Here is an 18,922-nt window from a genome sequence, read left to right as displayed (position 1 = left end):
TATAGTACGATTCACGTTTAGTTCGTTGCATGTTTTTCAGAAACTGTTTCGAAGCTATTACAATGTCGCGTACATTCGAAAATCGTCTCGAATTATACGAACCGAATATACGGTGGATATCGCGAGGAATCAAATGTACAATACATATTTAGCCGATCTCGACACTCGGTGTACCCTTCGGGGATTCGATTCACGTTTCGGTCTGCGAAATCGAGATTCCACGATTCCATTAAACTGTACTCGGAGCATGGAAACGGGCGCTAAGAGGTCTTCGATGACCAAAGAACTTCTTTCGAACAAAGAAAGACGCGAAACGTGGATCAGGCTCACGATCTCGAAGCAGCCCGTATTCTTATTTCGGTTCGAGGAGAAAATTCACGATCGATCCCTTCCTCGTTCTCTTTTCCCTCGCAATTTTCCCAGAGTCAGGGACAGCGCGCCTTCGACGGGATATCGACGACACGAACAGGGGACGAACGTCGCGTCTATTCGCCTGCTACGCGCGAGGAGAGCCAACGCGGGCTCGGCTCGAGGCTGAAAATAGCCGCGTAGAGCCGCTCGTTCGCTCCATTCCGCTCGGCACCGCGCTCCGGCAGAACCGCTCGAGCCTCGATACGAATTTCGTCGGAAGGGGCCCGATAGAAGAACCGAGGGATCCCAGCCACCCCGAACGAACTCTCTCGCTCGAATTGAACGACGACCTCCTTGGTCTCGATCGTGATCGAACCACGGTAATACGAGTCGCAAGTGCGCGCACCGAAACACAGTGAAGGGAGGTGTTTACACCGGTAAGGTGAATCTCAAAAATGTGTTAATCCGTTTGCTTCTCCTCGGGGAAAAGAAACCAGTGAATCGCGTATACAGTGGCTGAGAATCGTGAAGTGCGAAGGTAACGCGGAGTGCGTTACCGGTTGCATTGCGGACTGGTCGAGTAGACCAATCGACCTCGATGCATTTGCATTATGATACGCATCTAAGAGTGTGTACGTACGTGCGTGCGTCCGTGCGTGCCTGCGTGCCTGCGTGCGTGCGTGCGTACGGGTGGGCGCGATACCGTGGGGCGGTTTCTCGAAAGTGACTGTTTAATTACGGACACGATCGAGCGGTTTTCCTCGAGTCTGAATCCGATCGGGTGTTACCCGTATCGATAGTGGAAATTGCAACCGCGTTGATAATTCGACGCGTGCTTCGACACGGTGTTCGACACGGGACGACTCGGTGCTCCGTGATCGGTGTAAAAAAATTCGATAACCATCCCAGTTCCCGGTCGATCAATTTATGTAACCAGCCGCGCGAAAAGTCTCAATTTTTCGTCTGGCAACGAGTTTGTCCGAGGAATTGCGAAACGTCGTCGCTCGCGAGGCGACGAAGCGGCGTCCACAATCGACGCTTTACGCTCAATGACAAAGTGTATTTTCTCGACGTCGAGGACCGCCCGAGGAGATATTTAGACCCCGCGGGTGAACAATATTTACCGTTGATCCGTTGCCAGTCGGTCGCTTTTTCGGCCGCGAACGATTCGTCGCCCCCGCTGGTGACGCGTAGCGGTTACGCTGGGCGCGAAAACCGCGAATCGTTTCGTCGCGCTCGTCTCGCGGCGAGAGATCCTGGACACGCCGGATACGGAACGATCGCGATTATCCTTAACCTTCGATCAACCGCGTTACCGTTTCTAATTCGAGCGGAAACACGGCCAAGCGCGTACGTAGATCTCGGTGGCGAGAGTGGTCGTAAATGCATCTATTTCTGCCGCGTTGCTGGAAATAGACGCGAGAATGAAATAGGTCCGGCACGTTGGCTGGTGTAGCTTCGTCTACGTGTTCGTGTACCCGTGCGTCGCGTTGTCATCGTTGTTATTTAATTAGTCGATTAACGCTCGAGCGACGCTCGCTCGCGGATATCGATCGAAACGAAGTGCGCGTAATTGAAACGTTGGCGCCTCTATCCATCCCCCTCCTCCCCTCCTCCCTTTTACGCTTCCGACCCGTGGAATCGAATAGAACCCGGCCAACCCGGGAGCCATTCCCAACCAACTCGATTATTCGCGTGTTTCGATGCAGCTTTCGAATTTCTGAATGCAACTTTCCAGCCCGTGCGGGGGTGGAGGCCAGAGAGGGAGTAGGCTATCCATTCAGTGAGTCACGTCGTTGAGCCTTAAATTACTCCGGAAGTAACGCGGGGGATGGGTGGGCGCTTCGAACTATTTTTACGTGAACCCAACAAGCGGCGGATTCGTAACTAAATATACGGGGGTATGTACGCGCGAGCCGTTACCGGGCTAATCGTTGTACACAATACGCGTCGCGATGACAATCACGGGCCCGGTGAAACAACGGTACAACGTTGTTAACGTACGCGAATCGATGCCCGGTGCAATTAATACCGCGAACGAACGAACGAACGAACGTCGCGTGTCTTTCGAACGATCGCATCGTGGCTTCGTGGTCGCGTTCCACCTCGGTCCTCGTTGGACGATTCTCGTTGTAATTGTTCCCATCGAATCGTAAATACACGGCTCGCGGTCTCGAGACGCGGCCAGACACAGCCGCCGATTCTAGGTCACCGTAATTACCCGCCTCTGACCGTGCCTAACCGGATCCAAACCGTTTCTGCACACCGGAGACTCGTTCTTTCGCCTCCTGCATCTCTCATATTGATCTCGGGATTCAACGCTTAGAACGCAATACTTTTCCGCTCCTCCCTTCGCCGGGCAGGGGATCCGTTTCAACGCTCGTTCGTCGTCGCTGAACGCGACGATGCCCGGGAAACGGCTTCGAAATCTTCGAACATTTTTACGTAGCCGCGAACGTAATCGGGATGCTTCGAGAAATTTTTACACCTCGAGTAGTGGAATTTTTGAAAAACCAACGACGCGAACGTTATCGGGATGCTTCGAGAAATTTTTACACCTCGAGTAGTGGAATTTTTGTAAAATCAGCGACGCGAACGTAATCGCCGGACAATTTAAAATATTCTTTCGTTCGTTGGGAGACGTTTCTTTACAATCGCTGAACAATCCGAGCTGTTTTGTATTTATTACGTATCAGATACGATCGCGGGTAAATACGAAAGATTCGATATTTGTTTTATATTTTATGTTTGCTTTTAAACGGATTCAAACATTGGAATATTTTGCTCCGGATCGCGCTTCTATCGAGCACCGTCCTATTGACCTATCCAGCCGGATACACGTACACTGGGTGTACATTAATATTCTCCGAAACTCCTCTATATCCGTGCTAATTAAATCCTCGGAACCTCTCGCGATAGATGGTGATCGTAAAACCGACACCGTGGATCGTAAATTGAATCGAAACGGTACCAAACGATCCACCTTTGTCTCGAATGAAACGGAAACCTCGATTATTTCGTTAACATTCTCGCGATTCACCGGGTCGATTCCCTCGTTCACCGGAAGATTTCATCTCTTCGCGATACACGTGGATTCTGTTTCTAAGAATTCCGTTAAATACACCACCGTTGGGCACCGAAAAGTTTCGTCGATCGTTGAATCTGGTTCTCGGCATGCGATCGATCTCGAATGAAAATAATTGCGCGATCGCGGTGTCGTCGCGAGTACGTGTCGCGATTCGCGACGCGTGAAACCGAGACGATCGGTAGAAAAAGAAACTAATCCGAGGATATTGTAGGACGCTGGGTATCGTTGGGTGGTTGGGTGGTTGGGTGGTTGGGTGGTCGAGCAGCGGCATCGCGGCCGTAACGACGGAATTTCGAGCATGCGGAATTTGATTGAAGGGAACGGGCGCTTGCGCAGGGGCTGTCGGCGTTCGCGCGAGGCAACCTCGGGCCAGTAGTGACTGGCTGATCATCGGTGCATCGTCGGAGGTTAGGACGTCGTCGACACCACCGTGGTCGTCGTCTTCGTCGTCGACGGGGCGTAACGTTCTGCACCGGTCCGAGAGAGCTGCGGGAGCGAAGCGGGGGGCGAGGAGGACAAAACATGTCGAACCGTGACCGCGTGTGACCATCCGCACCCCTATCGACTACGAGGTGGGCTCGGTCGACCAGTGGAGCCGAGAACCGCAGCGGATACGAGGCGAGGAGGAATACGAGGCGGCGAAGGAGCTCGTCCAGGTCCCGTGAAACTTTACCGACAGGATGGCTGACAGCGAGGGCGGCTCCGAGCAGGATGACGTATCCTTCCTACGTACGGTGAGTCCACGATTCTACTTGTTTCGAGAACTATCCGCGAGACTCGTTTCATCGTCGAAAGGAGATTTTTAGTTAAAAAAAAGAAAAATAACGTTCTCGTGCGAGCACTGATCGGTCGAATATCGTTGGAAAAAATTTGAGAACGCACGGGAAGAGCGGAACGATCGAATTTTCGGCGCGAAGCTCGCGCGTGTAAACTCGTCCGTCATCACGTGGGAACGTAGAAAAGCGCGGTTCGATATCGAAGGACAACGTCGTTGTTCGGATTCGAGCGCGTTCCATTCGTGAAAATGAGCACCGCCCGAGGGGGCGAATCCTCTTACGCGGGGATTTCAAAGTTCGGTTCGCGAGCTGAATGTTTACCCCTCGTCGTCGTCGTCGTCGTCGTCGTCGTCGTTGGAACCCTCCCCGTTCCCACCCCCCGCGTTTATAAATCTCTCGCCCGCGGCTAGAAACGATAAATGCACTCACCGACGACGCAAACGGTACCGGAATTCAATGAATCGTGGAAGCACTTAAAGTTCTCGCGCCGAACGACCTTGACCCCGTTCGGCCCCGCAAGGATCAAGAGGGTAGCACGGTGACCGAGAGGGTAGCCGCAGCCTTGAGCTTCCGTAAGCTGCACGCGCTTGATGCTCGACTCTTTAATACCCGCCCCTAATAAAAATACATACCCCGCCGGGTTGCGATGCACGCGGTTTTTCCGTTATCGGAACGGTTCGCGAACACCCCGCGGGCGCGCGTGTCTATCGATCTCTCTCCTCCCCTTTCTTTCTTTTTTCTAACATTACCGAACGAAAACATACACATTCGTCCCGTGAAAAAGCGTCGAGATCGAAACGGTAGCTCCGTACCTACGAAACTCTCGATTCTACGGAACGGGTCTCGAATTCGCCAAGAAACGTTCGACTCGGTTATCCCTTGAAGGGAGTTGAAAGTTCTATGTTTTCTTTTTCTGTTTTTTTTTTTTTTTAACATTACTGGACGAAAACGCGTACATTTTTCTCGCGCGAAAGGTACAAGTTCGAATCGGGAAACGGTTGCATTTCACGATTCGGTGATACGGATTGTTTCGAGTTCACTGTGACACGTTCGACTGGGTTACCATTGGCAGGGATGGTTGTCGTTAGGATGATCGCTTGGATCCCGATCAGTTCCCGCGACGAGCGTCTCTTCCGTCGAGGGACACCCTACCGTCTCTCGTGTGGTTTATCAGCGACATTTCGATTTCTTTTTGCTTTTCCCGCATATACATCTCACGCGAGCCGCCAGTCGTATGTACTTCTCCTTCTGTTGAGAGGACATGGAGCACCATTTTTTGCCGGCCTCGCGTGCCACCTTGGTCACCTTCTTCCCGGGGCATTTGAAGTACGTCTCCAGATAGAAGATGATGAACGGATTGTTCGATAGACGGAGTTTTTTGCGTTTTCTCTTGCTCCTCTTCGACTTGCAGATGCACCCTTTTCGTTTCTGGGAGCGCCGTCTGGAACGTCGTCCGCATCTTCGACGCGACGAGGCCCGTTTCTCGACTACTGGCCGGTTGGTGATGATGTTGGGTTCTGGATTATCGCACGGCAACGGTATCTCTTTCCTGTCGAAAAGTTACAGGAGCGTTAATTCGCGAGATCGAATCCGATCTGGCACCGAGAGCCACCGAGTTGAAAGATCGTGCTCGTGTCGAGCCACGTGTATCGTCTATTCGTTCGGTGAGATCCACGCTGTGTGGCTCTCCGTGGAATCTTTCGGAAAAGTTGCTCCATTTTCCACCGGAAACGAAGCTCCAAGATCTCCCGGAAAATTACCGCGAAATTTCCAAAAACGGTCGCGATATTCGATAATCGACGATCGTTGCGTAAACGTGAACTGCGATTGACAATTCGGTGTATCGAAGAAAGTAAAACCTTCTCGTTAACGATATTCTAGGATATCGGTAAGGTCCTCTCTTGTTAATTTTTCGCTTGGGTCTTTTCGGACCCTGAGACGCTTTCGCATCGCTGGACTGTATCGTTGCGACGAGAAAAGTGCAATTCGTTGGAATAATCTTCGTTCGAAAGTCGAGTGACGGGTCCGTTTGGACCCAGGCGTGGTCTCTTTCGCGGTGGCTCGAGCCTCTCGTATCGGGAGGGTTGAACAACTGCGAATCGTTCCGGAAACGTAACCAGGGTATACGTACACACTGATGGGAAAAAATACGGTTTATCGATCCCCTTTCCAAATTTCCTGTTTTCCCAGGACCAAGCGGAGTACATGTATCGCGAACGAACGAACAACAGAGGGTAAAGTTTACGAGCTTCGAATGGCCGCAAGTTCGGCGTGGTAAACAACGCCCGAATCGATCGTACGGACGAAGAAAATGTATCACCGGGTAGCTACTTGCACGACCCGCTCTACACGGGGTTAAATGGGCTAACCAGGTTGCCGGGTTTATCTTTGGCGTCTCGGAGCACGGTGATTATTTTTTTGTCCCGATTCAACGACCCGTGCCAGCCTCGTTCTTTGGACCGAGCACGGAAAAACGTGAATTTTATTCCGGTTTATTCTCCGTTGCTATCGCGCGGAAGGAAAAGGCATTTTTGTATTTGTTTCGTTGCGTCCTGTCCCACGAAGCGTCGGAGAGAGAAAAAAAAATCTTTGGCGATTCAACGATCGATCGTTTCGCGTTTATCGCGTGAGAAACGCGGCTCTGTTAGATTCGCGAACCGATAAAATTCGATCTGGCTTGCCGGAAGAAGGCTCGATGTTGTTCCGCGGGGAACGATCGGGCCGAGTTCCGTACCAGCAACGTATTTTCCGGAATCGAATGAAATCGGGCCGCGTTTATCGATTCCAGAAATCTCACCTCGCTTCCCCGGTGTTCCCATAATCGTACAGCTCTTCCATGTTATCGTCACCGTAATTTTTGTGTTAAATTTTACTTGATAATTTGACGGGTATGACCGAAAACTAAAATGTCCGAACGACCGAAAACATGTGAAAGTTTGGTCGGCTGGTTTCGCTTGGTAAATCGAAACGATTCGATCGCAAGGAACGAACGTTACGTCGTTACCGATCCTCGTATGTTTTCGTTTCCCGTTCGGTTGCCGATTCTTTGTTTCAACCGATCTCTCCCAAAGGTTCCCGTAAACGCGTCGGATGGTTTTATCTCTCCGTACGGATGAGAATCGATAAGCTCTTTTTAAAGTTCCCGTTAACCTTGCTCTATATGATCCGCCAGGAACGAAAGTACGTCAATTTTATCTCATTTAAAAAAAGAAAGCGCGAGTAACTCGATTCCCGCCTTTTTCATCGTGCGCCAATCTCGTCTCTCGAGAGCTCGTAGGATAGAAACCGGAGACTCGAAGGAACGTGGCGTTAAACGTATACGTATACATAAGAACGTATACTCGCGTACATAAGTACGTACGTGGATGCACTGTATTAAATATAATCGCTCGATATATTCGAGAAGAGAAATGCCTCGAGCGGAACAAAGTTGCGTAGGAAATTGTGTCGTCGAGGGCGCTTCGCAGCTCGGTAATGATCATTAATTAAGTCAACAACAGTTGGCATCGTGGCTCGCCACTCAAAATTACCGTCCACCTTCCCGAGTCACTCGTAACCCGTTTCTTTTACTCGAGTGCGGTGAAAACGGACGTGGGTAATTAAAAAATGTAATTATTAATTACGGTACGAAACCGGTCGCGTACGTCACTCGACGCGGCTCTAACCGGCGCTCTTCTTTAAGAGCGCAACGACAATGGTTAATTTTAGCAATCGACGTTGCATTGTTCCGTATGATCAATACGTGTTGCGTTCGTGTACGCGTACGTGGCCGGCTCTTCGTTAAAGATTCCGCGTCGAGAAACAGTCTGGCGAGCTAACAACACGGCTGACTCGGTGAGTGCTCGCCCACCGCCGATGAAAGTATCCAATAACGGTTACAGAAGCGTTTACGGAAGGTTTCCGCTCGCCTGTAACGCGGATGACACACGACCGACGCAATTGCGTACAACCGTTCGAAAAAGCTCGTTACGATGATATCGATCCATAATCGGTCGATTCGTGGCACGTTATTTCTTCGTTCCGTTCTCCGAAGCCGGACAACGATAGTCGTCATCGGCGTAAACATTATTTCGTTTCGTTTCGTCGATGAGTAATCTACGCGACGCGATGATCGTCCAAGGGAGACGGAAACGAGGGAAGAATTTTCTCCTCGTTTCCTCGAATCTGCCCTCTCGGTCTACGTGCGTTCGTTCGTTCGTTTTTAATAAACGTTTCTCGGGGCCACGAGAAGCTTAATTTCCCGTCACGGACCCAGAAGTCGAGATGATTTACGTCGACATTACCGCTGGGACAAAATTGCACCGGATTATCCGGCGAAGAAAATATAGATGTACCCTTGACCTATACCGCAACACGTTGCAGCTTCGATCGCGCTTGATTCCGCGGACGGCGGAAATAATCGGTTTGTTTGGTTCGTTAAATGCACGTTCGTAGCCTTGTTCGGATAGTTGCGTATCGTATGCAAGAATTCCCGAATCGGAGGGTCGCTGAAATTCGCGCGACGATCGATCGCGACGGACCCGGTGATTCGACGGTCGTTCCGTTCGAGCGGAAATTGATCGACGCTTCGTTAAACATCGGGAGGGAAAGATTCGGAGTCGAAGAAAAGTCATTAACGTTCCGCTCGAGCGAATATCCGGGAAACTCTCGACGTGTTCGGGGATGGTCGAGGATCATAACCGATGTACGGATGAGTCTCGTGCCACTTTCGTAGCTACGACCCGGTAACGCGGTTTATGTTAATTCGTCCTCTAACGGGCATTCATTTATGCGAGTTCGCCGCGCGGCGCTCGTTATTTCCAGCGTGCTCGGGAACGGACACGCGCGTGTCGGTTTCGTCCGCGTGAAAGTATGCAAAACAGTACCCTCTCGTCGAGGGTGAGGGACGGAACCGAAGCAACGTTTCGCGACGGTGCGAATTGTAAATTGAGAAACGACACGGAATTTCAGAAACGATATCCACGACACGATCGTTCGGCTCGTCGACAGAGGTAACCTTGTTGCGCGTTTACGCCGTTCAACGACTATCGCGATTACATTTCGCGAGCTGGTAATCGCGTTATCGCGCGTACCGTACACCCTCGTCGATCGACACCGTTCGTACGAAGCGATGCGTTAATTTCGAACGCACGCGGAGGGAATTCGTATCGTTCGCGACGCGATCGAAATTCTAAATCCGTCGACGATGCAAATAATCGTCGATTGACAAAAAAAAAAAAAAGAAAAATAACACTCGACCACCTTGCGGCCCCGTGACGACTCCACGTGCAGCAGTTTCCTTCGATCACCCCGATACCATCGTGGAACGATGGGAATGCAGAATGTCACCGAAAGCTGCTGCTGCTACCGCAACTCGTGATAAAAATAAAGTAGGGACGAACCGTCGTTGTAAAATAATTACGAGTCCTCTTTTTACGCAATATGCACCAACCGGATCAATTTTTCAAGTCGTCCTACCCGTCCCTCGGGCCACGCAAAATTTACGTTACCCTGAGGTACGTCCCCTCGTAGATACACGTGAACACGGACGTATCTATGTGCTCCCGCGACACTACGGAAACACGGGAAACGGTTTACAAGTACACCTACTTGAAACCAAAGGACGCGTGTCCGTTTCTCTGGAGCACGTTGAACGTATTACCCGGTATTATAATATTGTACGGTAGGTACGATTTAACCGACCCCGAAATTCGTCATACGGTAACGCGTCTTTATTTTAAACAGAGGAGTGTTTCAACGCGACAAGACCGAGACGCGTTTCGCGATATTATAATATTGTGCAAGGTGGTGGTTATTTATTCGAGCTCGAAATTTGTCAAGAGGTAATGCATCTTTCCTTCGAATAGAAAGGTTCTTATTTTATTTCAACAGCACTCGGGTGTATAAACTTCGCGATACCATAATACTACGCGGAGCGGTAGATTGATTTATCCAAGATCCGAAATTTGTCAGGAGATAACGTATCTGTATTTCAAATATAAGGGTTCTCGTTTCATTTTAACACCGCTCGCGCGTACCTCGCGATATTATAATATTCTACAGGTTAGTAGGTATTTATTTAAACCGGAATTTTTTAAGAAGATGCATCTATATTTTAAATAAGTCCTCCCTTTACTTTACAGCGCTTTGAAGTACTTTGCCTGTTTATTTGATCTTGAATTTTCCAAGAACCCAATGCATCAAATATTTTAAACGGAAGTGTTCCCTTTTCGTTTTAACGGCCATTCGGGCGTACATCGCGCGGAGTGGTAGGTGTTTATTTGGAGCGGAATTTTTAAGAACGTAATTCATCGATATTTTAAACGGAAGAATTCTCGTGTTATTTTAACGCCAAATCTCGCGATGGCTCGTTAGAGCACGATCTGACTCATAGCCACCGTTTATGCCGAAGAGTGGCATTGCAGCCTCTTAAGTAACACGTTGCGATCGTCTGAGCGGCGAAAACAGTCTCGTCGACGATCCGTCGTCGAAAATCTCGCGAAGCGTTTCCCAGTATGCTTGTGTAAACCCGTTCGCGCATTCCTGACCGGGTCCAAATTGGTTTTGGCACCGTGCGTAACATCTGCCGTTTGGCTCACATCATATTTCGACGTTTCGCAAAGGTCGTCGTTGTGCTCCCCGTGTTTCCAACGCATCAATGAATCGAATATCTCGACTGTAATTCTTGATCGCGAAACTCGCGCTTCGAACGTATCGCGTACGAATGCGTAATTGCTCTCCACAGGATGCGTCACCGCCGCCAGAGACGCCACCCCTCCTTCGTTGAACGAATTATATTTCTTAAACGAGTTGCAACGTCTACCCCGAATCAAATTTTCGATTATAATTCTTAATCCCGATCGACGAGAAATTCTGAAATTTGCCCTTTAAATGCACAGCGGCGAGTTTACTTTAAACGAAATTGGTTGCTAGAAATCTCTCCGTAGTAGTAGTAGTAGTAGTTGGAGTTTAACGAAATATATTTTTTAAACGAGTTACAACCTCCTCCGCTGTTCATCGGAAATTTCGCTCCGATGCAATTTCGAAGACTGATCAGTGTTTGCCGAGAAACAGCGAAATCGAATCAACGGTGGCGCGGAACGATGTTACAGGGACGGAAAGAAGGGAACGAAACTGAATTCCGAAATTGAATTTTTCAGGAGGACATGGTGTGTCTGTCTTGCACCGCAACGGGCGAAAGGGTTTGTCTCGCTGCCGAGGGTTTCGGTAACAGACACTGTTTCCTCGAGAACATCGCCGACAAGGTAATCCCTATCGATTGTGACCATCGAGGCGTCGATTGACGGATTAATCACAGACGTGAGACAACAACAAGAAGGTTTTAAAGTGTCCGACACGGCTGATCAAAATCCGACAAATCCTCGTAAACCGTGTTCGATCGACACTCTTTAAAAATAATAATTTTATTATCGTGTTAACTTTACATTCGTTCGTAAATTAAATCTGCTATTTCATTTCATACAGGAAATCGCGTTACGGATATTAATAGTTAAAATTCCAAGTTCGAAGATACAAAGGAGTATCGACTCTAAGATGAATTTTAAAAAATACGGAGTATCGTTTAGAAAAAACTTTTGTGTAAAGTCTACTCGTAGGTAGCACCGCGTTGGATAAGGGAAACGAGATAATTAAGGAATATTTAACATTGAATTGTGAACTTTGAAACCATTTTGAGTCGTACGATCGGTGGGAATTCGTTCGTCGATTACGCGAATCGCGTGGCTTAACACCGGTCCTTTGTTTTATGGTTTTAGAACATACCTCCGGACCTGTCGCAATGCGTATTCGTAATAGAACAAGCTCTCTCGGTGAGAGCGCTGCAGGAATTGGTTACCGCTGCCGGTTCCGAGACGGTAACGTACCACTTCTTTATCGCCCTACACCCTACGAAGATTCTCATACATCGCCAACTTAATCAACGAGATTCTTTGAAACGATTCGCGGACTCTCTTGTTCGCAAATTCCAGTGAATTTCAGCGTTGTTTTTCCTGTGCAGACGTTCGTGCTAATATTTTTACTGCAATTTTTCTCTCTTGTTAGCTAACGACGACAAGAGACAAAAAGAAACACGGTTTTACAGGATTTTTAAGCGCGAACTTTTCTAACCGCGCGACGAACAGGACTCTCCTCTGCATCACGCGTTTGATGCTAAACAGAAAAAAAAAAGAAATAAAAAAAGAAAAAAAGAAAGAAAAGAAAAGAATCAGAGAAAGCCACTGTACGTAGATCACCTGCATAGGAGTGGGCCATAAAGTCTTGTTCGATCGCACGTCGAACGCAGGAGAGTTTAATCAACAAAACCGCTGTCCTCATTTTTTTTTTTTTGTAAAAATGTATTCCACTAAACTTGAACGATGCACTTAGAAAGTAGACACTGTCGCGGTATGTCCGATCTTTGTCCAGTATATTTTTTCCCTGGCAAAACGGCTCGCACCGGATTTTTCCTTTTTTTCTTTTTTGAAAAAAAAAAAAAAAGAGAAACGGTGTTAAAACGATTTTCTGAATGCATCCGCACGCACCCTCTGTCCAATAATTGTGGCATGCGTCCATGTAGCCGTGTAACAATCACGAATTTGTCTTTCATTATTCGCATTGTCTTTGTCCCCCACATTGTTGTCCAACTTTTTTATTTCTCTTTTTTTTTTCGTTGCGCTCATCGAAGCGTGTACGCAACTCGCAATACGAGAATCATCCGCAAAGCGATTCTTTACCTATCGAACGACATCGTAGGCGTGTTTTACCATTCTCCACCATTCTCTACTCTCACAATCGGCAAAGAACGAGATTTACAACTCTTATGTTTCTCTTTGCAGCAGCAAGAAAGTTTAGTAAGTATACCTTCCGTTATCACTTCAGGACACCGTTTATGTTCGTGCTTAGGTAACATCATTCGCTTGCGTTCTCTGTATTTATTTCCTCACTCTATCTCTCTCTATCTCTATCTTTTCTCTCTCTCTCTCTCTCTCTCTCTCTCTCTCTCTCTCTCTCTTTCTGTCTTTCTCTCTTTGTTGTTTCTTTATTTTTTGAACGTTCGTTACTTTTCAGTTCGATTGTGTTTCTTGTGCTTTTTATGTTGACGCTGACACATTGTATGATACTGTTACATGCATTCTGCGTATACTTTTACGTTTCATTCGTTTAACAATGTAACACGCTCGACATTTCTTACTTCAGCTTGTTCGTTAGCGATCGTTACTTATGGCCTCCTCTTATCAGTACGCTTATTTACTTTTATTTATTTTTTTTTTTTTCTCTTTTTTCTTTAATCGATTTTCGATCTATGAACATCTCAGGTGAACCCGACGGCCGCGTAACGATATTTACAATCAGTGCTTGTATTTCTAGGGGAAAGGCACTGGATCCGGGCACAGAACGTTATTGTACGGTAATGCTATTTTGTTGAGGCATCAGAACAGCGATATGGTAAATATTTGTTCAACCGGCGACTTTCACGTTGGCGATATTTAACAACTTTTGTTACAGGATTGAATAACACTGTGCTCTCGTTACAGTATTTGGCTTGTCTATCGACCAGTTCGTCCAACGACAAGTTGGCTTTCGACGTCGGTCTGCAACAACATTCTCAAGGTTGGCTAAAGAAATATTACCGCTTAGAATTCACATTGGTTAACGCCTGTAAATTCAACCACGATGTCGCTCGTTTAGGGGAGGCCTGTTGGTGGACGGTGCATCCGGCGTCGAAACAGAGGTCCGAGGGTGAGAAGGTCCGAGTCGGTGATGATCTCATTCTGGTGTCCGTGGCCACCGAAAGATATTTGGTAAACGATTATTTAAAACACTGCGTTACGCGTGTTTGAAATTCATCGACGATAACGAAAGAATCGATGTGTTTCATTGGCTGGCTGCCCGCACGCAACCACTTCTCTAATGATCCATCAAAGTTTCTGTCGTGCCAGACATTTCGTGCTATCGATCAACGTACCTGGTTTCTTTCAGCACACCACGAAAGAGAACGATCTGTCGGTCGTGAACGCCTCGTTCCACGTGACCCATTGGTCGGTGCAGCCATACGGTACTGGAATCAGTCGAATGAAGTACGTCGGTTATGTGTTCGGTGGTGATGTCCTGCGATTCTTCCACGGTGGCGACGAGTGCCTCACTATACCGTCATCGTGGAGCACAGCGGCTGCTCAAAAGTAAATTTTCACCATCGTTTCGATCCCCTTAACCGAAAAATGCCCACTTCCATTTATTCACCGACGATCGAAGAACTTTGCCGAACCTCGAGCTCCTCGGTGTGAAATTTTCGGGAAATTTTCACGGTTGTCGTTTTCGTTAACCGTAGAGATTATTTCGACATCCATCTTCTTATCGTGGAACACCTCCTTGCTATTTAATTACCGAGGATCGGAGAACTTCGTTGAACCTCGAGTCCCTCGGTATAAAATTTTCAAGAAATTCTCACGGCTATCGTTTTCATCGCTCCGTAGAGATTATTTCGATATCCCTCTTCGTACCACGGAACACCTCCTTACCATTTAATTACCGAGAATCGAAGAACTTCTCGAAACTTGATCCCCTTCGTTGCACAATTTCAAAAACTTCCGACAGTTGTCGTCGGTATTTCCACCGTCCGCCGAGATTGTTATTTCGATAACACGGAATGCCATCTTACCCCTTTAATTATCGAAGATCAAAGAACTTCGGTGAACCTGTACCTCGTCTTTGTAAAATTTCAAAAAGTCCTCGCAACTATTCGTCAGTCATTCGTCGAGATTGTCAATATCCCACCCCGTACCGTAAGAAGTTTTCTTTCCGCTTAATTACCGAGGATCAAAGACCTTCTCCGAACGTCTTTCCTTTGTGGAAAATTTCAGAAAATTTTCACGGCTATCGTTGTTCTCGTTACCGTTCGAGATAGCCGTTTTTACCCGTAACCCGATTAGAACGGTTCGAATCTCGTAAGGCTTCCGATGCTTAATTTACATTGTTTACAGTATAGTGATCTACGAAGGTGGCAGCGTAATGAGCCAAGCGCGATCTTTGTGGCGGCTAGAATTGGCGAGAACGAAATGGGCGGGTGGGTTCATCAATTGGCTGCACCCGATGAGAATCAGGCACCTGACCACCGGGCGTTATCTCGGCGTGAAGGAAAACAACGAACTATACCTGGTCGATAGGTGAATACTTATTTTTAGTTAAAAGTTCAAGGTTCACGGCGAATGTCGTGCTAATGGCGTGGCTTGTCGCGAACGAATATCGTTTTTCGGTTCGAAGGAACGAGGCGACGATCGAGACGTCGACGTTTTGGCTGCGTCAGGAGAAAGACGACCAGAAGATCATTCTCGAGGACAAGGATCTCGAGGTGATCGGTATGCCGATCATCAAGTACGGTGACTCGACCGTCATCATGCAACACGCCACCACGTGTCTCTGGGTCTCGTACAAGGTAAGTATCAGGTGTCTTTCCATTGCGAGAAGGTTTAATATTGTCTTCGACGGCAATGCAGTCGTACGAGACGAAGAAAAAGGGTGTGGGTAAAGTGGAGGAGAAACAAGCAGTCCTTCACGAAGAGGGGAAGATGGACGACGGTCTAGACTTCTCCAGGTCGCAGGAAGAGGAGTCCCGTACGGCCCGCGTGATCAGGAAATGCAGCAGCTTGTTCACCCAGTTCATTACGTAAGTGTTTATCGATCAGTCGTACTGGATTCGTTCGCATTAAAATATGAAATTCAAAATGGTAGAGGCTTGGATGGAACCGTACAGAGCCGTTACAAAACCGAATGATAAATTAACAATGGACAAGCAGATCGCTAAAAGGACCGAATATGTTTTAGAGGCCTAGAGACGCTGCAAGTAGATAGAAGAGCGTCTATGTTCTTCCAAAATGTCAATCTGAACGAAATGGTGATGTGTCTGGAAGACTTGATTAATTATTTTGCTCAACCCGAGGACGACATGGGTAAGGAAAACGTTCCGATCCCGTCACACCTTTCTCCGAGGTCTCGATCTCGGCCTGGATCGTGAGCGATGAAATGCCTAAATTTTTGCAGAACACGAGGAGAAACAAAACAGGTTCCGTGCGCTGAGAAACCGTCAGGATCTGTTCCAAGAAGAGGGTATACTGAATCTGATTCTGGAGGCGATCGACAAGATCAACGTGATCACGTCACAGGGTTTCCTCGTGGCGTTATCGGGCGACGAGAGTGGCCAGGCCTGGGACCAAATATCCGGATACTTGTATCAGTTACTGGCGGCTATCATCAAAGGGAATCACACGAATTGCGCGCAGTTCGCCAACAGTAATCGTCTAAACTGGCTGTTCAGCCGACTGGGCTCGCAAGCTTCCAGCGAGGGTACCGGAATGTTGGACGTGCTTCATTGTGTCCTCATCGACTCGCCCGAAGCTTTGAACATGATGAGGGTAAGCACGAGAATAATCCGAGTTGTCCCGTTCTTCAAAAGCGATCCTCTGAATATAGTAGAACGTTGATTATCAAAGAGAAATCCGTCAAGAATAAAACAATTTTGAAGTACGGTTGTTTGTCGCACAAGAGAGAAATGTATTATTAAGAAATCATTTTTAGAATAAACATCCGTAGAGTACTTATTTTTGTCGTTTCCGTTCGTTGTAATGTAACATCCAATGCATACGTTGGTACAGTACCTGAGCTAGTACGTCCCATAGTGTCTTCATCCGTGTCATCATTTTTATTAAGAACGGATCAAATATTACCATCGTCGCTCATAATTTTACATCCTGGATCACTGTCTGTGTCTAACCATTCCCGAGTATCGTCGGTACTATAATTTCTAAATCTCAAATGCACGCATCCTCGATTGCAACGATGACTCGTTCCACGTTGGACAACCGAATTTGGATAATCGACGTTCTACTGTATAAAGGATTTTTCTCCTCGCAGGACGAGCACATCAAAGTGATCATCTCGCTACTCGAAAAACACGGAAGGGATCCCAAAGTGTTGGACGTTCTTTGCTCGCTTTGCGTGGGTAACGGGGTGGCGGTTCGCTCGTCGCAGAACAACATATGCGACTTCCTGCTACCTGGGAAGAATCTTCTACTCCAGACGCAACTGGTCGACCATGTGGCCAGCGTCAGGCCCAACATATTCGTAGGCAGAGTCGAAGGTTCGGCGCTTTATCAGAAGTGGTACTTCGAAGTCACCGTGGATCACATCGAGCAGACGACTCACATGATGCCTCACTTGAGAATCGGCTGGGCGAATACAGCAGGGTAAGTTGATCTCTCCTTAGAGTCTTATTCGATGTTCGTAATCTCCTATCTCCTCGATTAGCTACATGCCGTATCCTGGAGGCGGTGAAAAGTGGGGTGGAAACGGTGTTGGCGACGACCTCTACTCTTTCGGGTTCGACGGTGCTCATCTATGGACCGGTGGCAGGAAGATCCAGGTCGTCATCAACGCCACCGAGCCTTACATCAGGAAAAGCGACGTGATCGGTTGTGCTTTGGATCTGACCGTACCCGTGATCACGTTCACCTTCAACGGAGCACCTATTTTGGGTTCCTTCAGGAATTTCAACCTGGACGGCATGTTCTTCCCCGCGATCAGCTGTTCCTCGAAACTGTCCTGCAGATTCCTTCTGGGCGGTGATCACGGTCGACTCAAGTTCCAACCACCCGATGAATTCTCACCCCTGGTGGAGAGTCTCCTGCCTCAACAAATTCTATCGCTAGACCCTTGCTTCTACTTCGGTAACATGAACAAGGTCGTATTGGCCGGCCCGTGGCTGGTCGAAGACGACACTGCCTTCGTTCCCGCTCCTGTCGACACATCCATGATCAATCTGCCATCCTACGTCGAGCAAATTAGGGACAAGCTGGCGGAGAACATCCACGAGATGTGGGCCATGAACAAGATCGAGGCTGGATGGATCTACGGGGAGCACAGGGACGACTTGAGGAAGATTCATCCTTGCATAGTGCAGTTCGAGAGGTTACCAGCTGCAGAGAAACGTTACGACACCCAGCTGGCTGTGCAGACGTTGAAGACCATCTTGGCTTTGGGTTACTACATCACCATGGACAAACCACCGTCCAGGATAAAGACGTTGAGGCTTCCAAACGAGCCCTTCATGCAGAGCAGCGGATACAAACCGGCTCCTCTGGATCTCACGGCTATCACGCTCACACCGAAGATGGAGGAATTGGTGGATCAGCTCGCGGAGAACACTCACAATTTGTGGGCGAAAGAGAGGATCAGTCAGGGCTGGACCTACGGTCTCAATGAAGATTCGGAGATGAGAAGGAGTCCCCACTTGGTACCGTATCCCAAAGTCGACGAGGCGATCAAGAAAGCTAATCGCGACACCGCCAGCGAAACTGTCAGGACACTGTTGGTATACGGGTACATGTTGGAACCACCTACCGGAGAGCAGCACGAAGGTATTTTTTCGAGAGGATTTTTTTTACTTTTGTAAAAGCAGAAACGCGAGAAGAGATTCGATTATATTTTTACAGCGTTACTGTTGGAGGCGAGCAGATTACGACAATCGTCCTTCAGGACTTATCGAGTCGAGAAACACTACGCCGTAAGCAGCGGAAAATGGTACTTCGAGTTCGAGGTATTGACCGCGGGTCCAATGCGAGTTGGTTGGGCAAAAGCCGATTGCATGCCTGGAAGCATGCTGGGAAGCGACGAGAATACATGGGCTTTCGACGGTTACAACGTAAGTCCTCCGTATCGTGTTTTTTTTTCGTACCTT

At 48.1% G+C, this 18,922-nt stretch overlaps 1 protein-coding gene across 14 annotated transcripts in view; it reads left to right on the top strand.

Annotated features, from left to right (window-relative positions):
* Positions 1–573: 573 nt before the first annotated feature.
* Ryr (Ryanodine receptor) overlaps positions 574–18,922 on the top strand; it is a 38,892-nt gene continuing 20,543 nt past the window's right edge. For 6 of the 14 annotated variants that reach the window (XM_076319780.1, XM_076319779.1, XM_076319778.1 and 3 more), the window contains exons 1-17: positions 575–788; positions 3,776–4,173; positions 11,355–11,459; positions 11,970–12,068; positions 13,029–13,043; positions 13,561–13,638; positions 13,728–13,803; positions 13,882–13,994; positions 14,173–14,372; positions 15,174–15,356; positions 15,454–15,625; positions 15,687–15,856; positions 16,015–16,139; positions 16,231–16,601; positions 17,101–17,432; positions 17,494–18,602; positions 18,678–18,886. In XM_076319780.1, the coding sequence (XP_076175895.1) occupies positions 4,120–4,173; positions 11,355–11,459; positions 11,970–12,068; positions 13,029–13,043; positions 13,561–13,638; positions 13,728–13,803; positions 13,882–13,994; positions 14,173–14,372; positions 15,174–15,356; positions 15,454–15,625; positions 15,687–15,856; positions 16,015–16,139; positions 16,231–16,601; positions 17,101–17,432; positions 17,494–18,602; positions 18,678–18,886 (3,411 nt within the window). In that variant the 5' untranslated portion in view covers positions 575–788; positions 3,776–4,119. Of the gene's footprint in view, positions 789–3,775; positions 4,174–11,354; positions 11,460–11,969; positions 12,069–13,028; positions 13,044–13,560; positions 13,639–13,727; positions 13,804–13,881; positions 13,995–14,172; positions 14,373–15,173; positions 15,357–15,453; positions 15,626–15,686; positions 15,857–16,014; positions 16,140–16,230; positions 16,602–17,100; positions 17,433–17,493; positions 18,603–18,677; positions 18,887–18,922 lie in introns of all 14 variants that reach the window. The other 8 variants (XM_076319782.1, XM_076319777.1, XM_076319788.1 and 5 more) reach the window with 3 other exon arrangements.

This window comes from Ptiloglossa arizonensis, chromosome 9, assembly GCF_051014685.1.
Source record: "Ptiloglossa arizonensis isolate GNS036 chromosome 9, iyPtiAriz1_principal, whole genome shotgun sequence".
Taxonomy (NCBI): domain Eukaryota; kingdom Metazoa; phylum Arthropoda; class Insecta; order Hymenoptera; family Colletidae; genus Ptiloglossa; species Ptiloglossa arizonensis.
The sequence above is the reverse complement of the archived record's forward strand: the minus strand, read 5'-3'. Positions and strand labels throughout refer to the sequence as shown.